Source organism: Leptopilina heterotoma, unplaced genomic scaffold (genome assembly GCF_015476425.1).
Source record: "Leptopilina heterotoma isolate Lh14 unplaced genomic scaffold, ASM1547642v1 Lhet_278, whole genome shotgun sequence".
NCBI classification, from domain to species: domain Eukaryota; kingdom Metazoa; phylum Arthropoda; class Insecta; order Hymenoptera; family Figitidae; genus Leptopilina; species Leptopilina heterotoma.
This window is the reverse complement of record NW_025110986.1, coordinates 1,029,146-1,037,819: the sequence shown is the minus strand read 5'-3', so window position 1 is coordinate 1,037,819 and position 8,674 is coordinate 1,029,146. Positions and strand designations below refer to the sequence as shown.

General features: G+C 25.9%; 1 protein-coding gene across 1 annotated transcript in view; it reads right to left on the bottom strand.

Annotated features, from left to right (window-relative positions):
* Positions 1 to 5,058: 5,058 nt before the first annotated feature.
* The window catches only part of LOC122504090 (protein timeless homolog), a 710,704-nt gene continuing 707,088 nt past the window's right edge, over positions 5,059 to 8,674 (bottom strand). The window contains exons 31-32 of the mRNA XM_043614987.1: positions 6,216 to 6,323; positions 5,059 to 6,045 (exon numbers count right to left, since the gene is read on the bottom strand). Of these exons, the coding sequence (XP_043470922.1) occupies positions 5,882 to 6,045; positions 6,216 to 6,323 (272 nt within the window). The 3' untranslated portion in view covers positions 5,059 to 5,881. The remainder of the gene's footprint in view (positions 6,046 to 6,215; positions 6,324 to 8,674) is intronic.

The following is an 8,674-nucleotide window of genomic DNA, read 5'->3' as shown; positions in this document are numbered from 1 at the left end:
TTAATTATGTCTTTAAAATTGTTTATATATATATTTTAATTCCTTCCTGAAAAAGGCACGCAAATGTTGCCGAAACGTTAGTTGAATTTTGGACTTGTTTGTCTATATACAAAGTCTATGACTTGTTTTTATAATAAATGATCGTTGGACCAAAGAAAAATTTGATTTTTTTGACAATTATTGTAGTTAATAATTAATTGATCAAAGACTAATTAAAATGGGTCCATTTGTTCAAGAGATATTATAGGTTTCGATGAAGAGAATGAAAAAATTGTCCACTGTGCGCCATTGAGTTTGCGGTATGCGAGTAAAGGGGGAACGAATGAAAAAAAGAGAGACTCTATACACTCAGCCAACTAACAACGAGGCGAACATGCAAGCGGGAAAAGAGGAGCTCCTCCGTCACGTGTTAACCGGATAATGGGTTAGCCAATGTGGATGACTCGCCGTCTTTTGATAGGCAGGTGAGAAGTGAGAAGTCTCGCTTGGCGAGTGTCAACGCTATATACGGAGACCAGCCCTTACATTTTTTTTCAAACGTCTTAACGTCTCATATGGGTACACTGCATAATGTCGCCACAAGGACTCCGTATCCCGCGGATTCTTCACCAGGCAAACATAATTCATATGGAATTTAATTTCTCTCCTCTTTCTCTGTACAATATTACAACACGATCAATACAAAACGGTGAAAAAAAATTCTTCTTTCAAACAGTTTATAGTAGCCTGTTAGTCTTGCGTCGAAATCGAGCTAAATCGGACGTTTTAACGATGTCCGTTTATTAACAATGCCTTTCTTTTCGTCTCTCAATTCTTCTCTTATTTTTTTCTATCCTTTTCCATCTCTCTCTTTCTCTACTTCTCTTTCTCTCTCTATTCGACCCATTGACCAAAAAGAGTTAAAAATTATATAAAATCTACGTGTCTTCTATCCTCAGACAACTCTCCAATTTATTATCGTCATTAGCAATTTTTTCAATTTACCCCCAAAACATAGATTTTCACAAAAAGAAAAAAATTTTTCCGACTCAAGAATATTTTCCTCGAGGGGAACAAAATGGAAAATTTTATTCGACTATAGGCATTTTTGGTTTACATTTCGAAAATAAGTAGCATTAAAACAAAACAGAGGGGAATTGAAGGTCGCAATACAATTTTCCCGATAAAAGAAAAACTGTGAGGAATAGATTAAAATTAAAAATGAGAGAAAAATAAATAGTGTAGAGAAAATTGTGTTTTATTGTATAAAGAAGGAAAAAAATTTGTAATTTGATAATTAAAGGAGAAATAGAAACTATTGAGTGTAGGCGGAGGTTTGATAGTGAAGGTAGTTTATTGGGGAGTTTGAGGTTTTGGCGAAAGCGTTGGTGGGACCATATATAGGAGAATGGAATGAAAATATTCAAAAGGCGACCACGTGCATTCTAATCGCGACTTCCCGAAATCAGGAAAACAGAAGAGTTAAGGAAGGCATATGACGTTTATTGTTGGTCTGCTTGTGATAAGTTGACTCGCTAACTCGTTGTTCTCGTCTCCTGATACAAACGCGGGCTCCTTATTCGGTTGTAGGTGGAACGATGACTCTCTCTCTCTCCTCATCCCCACTCTCTTTCCGCCGCGAATGCATTCACTATTGACGTCTTCTCTTATCATATCGCAAAAAAACGTAAGCAGAATTCGTAATAATAATAATAATAATAATAATAATCATTTTCTTTCCTTCTCAGTCGCGCAAATTTTACATTTTCGATAATTTTTTATTATTAATAATAATTTAGCAAATGTTACGCGTATGAAACATGGTATTCAATTTATTATTATTATTATTAATATTCTGCAAATTACAAAACTTTTTATTTTATTTTTGAATAATTATATACTTATACAAAATTTCAAAAATTCACACATTGAATTCAATTATTTTCAAAAATAATAAAATTTTTCTTAGGAATTCAATTATTTTCAATGCAAGTTTAATCAAATTTAATTCCCCTTCCTTTAATTAATTTAATAAAATTTCTCAAAAGGATTCAATTATTTTTAAAGTAATAAACTTTTTCGCAAGAATTTAATTATTTTTATGAATATTAAAATTCGTCACAAGAATTTAATTATTTTCAATATAATTTTAATATAATTTCACTAAAGAATTCAATTATTCTAAAAAGTTGGATAAAAATCCAATTATTTTCATAAATAATAATTTTTTTTGTAAGAATTCAATTATTTTTTATATATAATAAAAATTTTCTCAGGAATTCAATTCTTTTTAATACATAACATTTAATAAAATTTCTCAAAACGTTTCAGTTATTTTAGAAAATTGTAATTTATACATTTTTTTAGCAAGAATTCAATTATTTTTAATACAACTTTAATAAAATTCTTAAAAAGGATTCAATTATTCAATTATTTATGAAAATTGTAATGAAATTAATCGCAACAATTCAATTATTCCAACAAGTTTGGATAAAATGTTTTTTAAGAATTAAATTATTTTTATTCAATTTTTTTCTGTACAATTATTATAGAATTTTCTCCAAAGAAGTCAGTCATTTTCAAAAACTGTAATAAAATTCTGTGAAAAATTCAATTATATCGACAAATTTTTCAATTAAAATTGTTAGGGGTCGTCCATATACCACGTGGACACTTTTTAGACACTTTTTGACCCCTCCTCCCCCCCTCGTGGACAATCGTGGATTTTTGACGAACCCCTCCCTCCCCCCCTGATTGTCCACGTGGACAATCGGGTTTTTTATTTTAAAATAGTGAATAATAAAAAGATATTTAATAAGAAATACAATTAAAAAATTCTTTAAATTTTTTTATAACAAACTTCTTTAAAATTCAATAAAGATTAAATTATCTTAAAATATTATTAAATAGGTAAATACCATTTTTAGTATTATAGAGAGGACTTTGGCAGCAATATATCATCAATTATTATATTAGTAGAAATACTTAATCTCTTCTGTAACAAATCTAAAAATTTTCTAAAATCCAATAGCTTTGAGCCTTCACATAAACAATAATAGAAATTATTTTTTTTAGAATTTGTAAGAGTTTGTAGAGGTTGCTTTGTATTCCTAATTGTCAAATTTGCATATATTCATATTTGTGCATTTACGATAATGATTTTGTAATATAAATTAAAAAAGAATTTGGCGTTTTTTTGACAGTTAAATAAATTTCGGATTACAAATATTGTCTGATCACAATCTAATAATAATCTAATAATAAAGTTGAATATAAAGAAAAAAAAGATATAAAACTAAACTTTTGTGTCCACGTGGACATTTGTATTGACCCCCCCCCCTCCCCCCTCGTGGAAAATCGTGGATTTTTGGCGAACCCCCCCTCCCCCCTAAACTGTCCACGTGGTATATGGACGACCCCTTACAAAAAACTACAATATTTTCAAAAAAAAACTTAAAGAAATTCTTTAAAATTTTCCTGAAAAGAATTTAATTTTCTATCAATAATTTTAATAAAATTTAAGAATAAAAGTAGGGGAGACTGGAGCGAAAGGTTAAATTTTGCATAAATGATTTCTTTTATACAATATAATACGCTTAGATGCAAATATTTATATATCAATATTGTAGGGCAGCTTGTCCTTTACAACTTTGAATAAAAAAGTTTCTGATATTTTTGCGTAAAATACATGTTTTGTCCTTTTTTGAAAATTTTGTTTTTTTTACATTTCGCCCCATGCTGGGGCTAAATGTTAAATTCTATTTCTGGCCTACTAAAACTACTTTCTGATAGGTGTTAAGTAGTAGATAAGTTAAAGTATACGCAAACAAGTAATTTAGTTAATAAAAGATCTGTGTTTATTTAACAAAAGCTTTAGAACAGTTATAAAGTTAATAAATTAAAATTTAAAAAAAAATTATTTTTTGGTTTATTTCACGTGAACGGTCTTGTTTTTTTGACAGAGTACTTGCCTAATGTCAAATAAATAATTTTTAAACAAATAAACCCGAAAAAAACGAAAAATGTAAAAATATTTTTAACAACATGTAAAAATACATTTAACATTTAGCCCCAGGGTGCATTTTTGACTTTAAGAACAGATATAAAAAATCTGACTAAAGATATTTAGCAAATACCTTTAGGTATTTCTTCAGTGTACCCAAATAAGGACCTAAAAAATCGCGATGAGAATAAATTCAAAAAATATTCTTAAAAGTTGATATTTTCTTTTACGAAAAAATTTTCAAAAGTAGGGTGAAAACAAACTTTAAATATGGACACGACAAAAATGAACAGAATGTCACATAACTCTGGACATTTATTTAGGGTGATAACACCCTTCTATAATTAAAATTGCAATGCTCTAACTATTTCCGTTCGAAAGATAATGAATTTTAACTGTTTTCACAGTTTAACCTTTCGCCCCAGTCTGCCCTAGTAATTACAATTATTAACAGCATAGATTTTATTAAAGAAATGAAAGAAATTCTTCGAAAGAATTCAATTATATTCAATATATTTTAATAAATTTCCTTGACTGAATTCAATTATTTTTAAAAAATGTAATAAAATACTGGGAAAAAATTAAATTACTTTGCCAAAAAATTTCTTTAGTATTTACTTAATTTAATAAATGTTGTCATTTAGAATTTGAAATGTATGAAAAATTAGAATAAGTTAAATTACAAAAACATTAATAATAATTTGTGTAAAATCAAAAAAAAAATATTTTTTCTATATTATTGTAGAATATAATTGAAGTGAAACAATAATTCTATAAAAGCTGCAAAAACATTTTGGATTTAAACAATTTACAAGGAAAAAGAAAAATTATTTGAAAAACTCTTCAATTCTTCAGAAAATTACAATTTTTCTAAAATTACAATAAAATTCAAAATTTTTTTCTTTAACGCAACTAAAAATTTTATAAATCACAAAAAAAATTGCAATTTCTGTAAATTTTTTATGGAATATATGATTTTAGATATTTTAAGGGTTTTTCTGAAATTTAAGGTCAGAAAAAAGGACCAACTTTTATGATCCTTTTTATTATTCTTTTAATAAAAATTAATATTAATATTATTTATCGTTTATCTATTTATTTATTCAATTTTTGAAATTATATTAATACAAGAATATTATTTAGTACAATTATTTGTATTTTCGTAAAAGTGAAATGTGAAAATTCGCAGTTTTCATAAAAAATTACAATGCATTTTGAATAATGTTACTTAAGAGTATTTTTGCTACAAAAAATTAATATACCGCAGTACAAAGTTATAAAAAAGAAATACCTTTTCGAAAAATTTTTACAGCAAAAACTTATTTTAAGATTAAAACAATTTTTTTCTTCTTACGCAGGTAAAAACTTAATTTTAATAAAAAAAGGCAAAAACGTTTTTGACAATTGAGAAGAAAATGTAAATTTTAAAAAGTAGATTCCTTCTTGAGTAGCGAACAGACGATAAGCGACATTCTACCATTCTGTGATAATAATACTTCAGAGTTCAGTAACATTCTGCTAGATGTCATGAAGCTTACGAGTTTAAACATAATTCTGTTTTACTCAACTCTGATAACGAGCATTTCAAAATCAATAATAACTGAAGAAAATTTATCCAAAAATTACTAATTTTAACATAAGTAATAATTTTTAACTATAAAAGAAAAAGAGAAAAGTAGACATTTTCCTTGTGTCGGATAATAAAAATGTAAGGGGAGGGGATTTTTTTTACACAAATCTCAAACGCTTGGGACAAAAAATAAATTTCTGAAAATTAAATATAGGGTTTTTTTTCTTCATTTTTCGTAATATTTGCAAATAATGGAAACAGAGTTTTTTTGTTTTCGAACTAAAAAAAATTGGAATTTTTGACGATTAAAAAATGTTTAAATGTCCAATTTAATCTTCTTCGTCGCTTACGATTATACGGGTTTGTTTTATTTTCGGAATTTTTGCGCTTTCGTGATCTTCCTCCTCTTCGTCGTCGCTCTGCAACACTCGACGTTTTTTTGTTAGAGGCGTATCTTTCTCTGAATTCTCTGAGCGTTCCCTTTTCGATTCTTCTAAAATGTAAAATTCACCAAAAACTAAAGTCAAATCAAGAGAGAAAAAAATTCGACATTTTTAATTATAAAACAAAAAAAGGAATACATTTTTTTATATTGAATTGACTTGTTTACATTTTGAAATAGAAAAATGTCTTGAAAAAAACTTTTTGTCATTACTAACTCACTCAAATTTGGAATGATGATTTTTGGATTTTCAGTTTCGGAATCCGAAGAATTGGAGATTAATTGAATTCTTTCCGTTTTTGATTTTCGGCTTGCTGACTCTTCTTTTTCTGAAATGGAAATAAATTGAAATTTTTTTTCTTTTTATTTTTCCAGGGGGAGATGGAGAGAATGGAAATTGTTCTCAACACTACACAATCGATTGGAAGTACAACATGTATATATATAGTAAACTTGGAGAAAAGCATTTACTGTGTGAGTATTGATGACTATATTTCCAATAAATATAATCTGACTTTTGTACTTGTAAATTTGATTAGAAAAGTTTTCTAAAATAATAAAAAATATAAAAAATAATAATTAAATTACATTTGAATAAAAATAAACTTTCAATAATTTTAAATAATTTGATTTATAAAGGTTTTTTATTTTGACTGAAAAGGGAAGAGGTTTATAAAAAAATATTCTATTAAATAAAAATTCAGCTAAAGAAAGTTTTTATTGACAGAATTAATTATAACCTTCACGCTACCAAAGATTTTTTATAACGCAGGCTCCGATACGGTCACCCAGGGTGTTTATTTAAACAATTTTGAAACAAATTATTGTTGTTATTTACCAAATTTTTACTGAATGCACCTACAAATTTGCTGTTTTTTCCTAATTTTGCAATTTACTAAATTCTATATGATCACAGATAAAAATTAAATTATTATTTAAACAATTTTTAAACAAATTAATAATTTGTTTATAAATTGTAATCTGTAATCATATAAGGTTTAGTAAATTGCAAAATTAGTAAAAAAAACTGCAACTTTCTAGATGCATTCCGTAAAGAGTTGGTAAATAACAACAATAATTTGTTTAAAAAAATAAACCCGGGTAATTTTCAGTAGTCTCGTACATACTTTTTAATTGTTATAAATAAACAAGAAGAAATGAAAAAAAAAAATTTATTTTTTTATTTTTTGAAAGTAGATAAAATTTTGTTCAGTGACTTGAAATCGCGATTCCATTGATGCAAAAGTCGAGCAGATTTACAACTTTTTTCATAATTTGGTCACCCCGGGTGACCTCTCCGGAGCGCGAAGGTTAAAAAAGTATAAAAAAGTAGCTTAAAAAATAGTAAAAAACTGTTGTAACCAAGAATTGAATTTGATGACTCCATTTTTTCATAATTTCTAATTTATATTATATGCAAAAATAAAATAATTTTTTAAAAATAAATATTTAAATATCTATTTATTTTTACACAAGAATTAAAATATTTAAAATGATTTCAGTGTAAATAAATGTAAACAAATAATAAAAAAATATGAATCAAAAATAAAATCAAAATCAAAACAATCATATGATTTAAAAAAAAAGATATTATATTTCTTAAAATTGAATTCTTATAAAGAACTTTATCAAAATTTTCTAAAATAATTGCATTCTTCTAAAGAGTTTATCGCAATTTTTAAAAATAATTGAATATTATCAATAAATTTTGTTAAACTTTTTAAAAATAATTAAATTCCATCAAGAAATGTTGTTTATTGTACAAAAAATAATTTATTTTTGCTGAAAAAAACTTTTTAAATTTCTTTTTTAAATAATTCAATTTTTTGGGGAATTTTTATTGAAATCATAGATATTGAAAAAAATGAATTTCAATAAATTTTGAAATTAATTAAATTTCTGTGAAGAATTTTATTAAAATTTATTGAAAATAATTGAATTTCAACAAATTTTTTAAATTAATTGAATTTTTACGAAGGATTTTATTAAAATTTTTTGAAAATAATTGAGTTTTTAGAGAAAAATTGCATTAAAATTTTGTGAAAGTAATTAAATTCTTTTAAGAAATTCAATTAAAAATGTTTTGAAAATAATTATTAAATTTTAATAATCAAATTATGTTAAAATTCTGTTGAAACATTTAATTTCTTTTGAAGAATTTTAGTAAAATTTTCAAGATTAATTGCATTTTTCGAGGAATTTATTTAAAATTGTATTGGAAATAATTGAAATCCTGCGATGATTTTTATTAGTTACGAAAATAATTGAATATTTACAAACCCAGTAATAAGGGAGGAATTAAAGTGGATTGGCACTTTTATGCTCTTAAATTCCAAACCAATTCCGTTTTTGTCCGCAATCTTAATGAATTCCTTTTCTATTGTTAAATTGATAATTTCTATCCAATTCAATTATCTGTAACCACGTGACCAGAATTTGAAACCCCTTTAATGCCCTTTAAAGAATTCAATGTTAATTAAAAGGCATTAACTCCACAACAAATGATTCCCTTAAACGGCATTAAAGTGATTTCAGACTCTGGTCACGTGGTTACAGAGAATTGAATTGGATAGAAATGATCAACTTAACAATAGAAAAGGTATTCATTAAGATTGCGGACAAAAACGGAATTGGTTTGGAATTTAAGGGCATAAAAGTACCAATCCACTTTAATTCACCC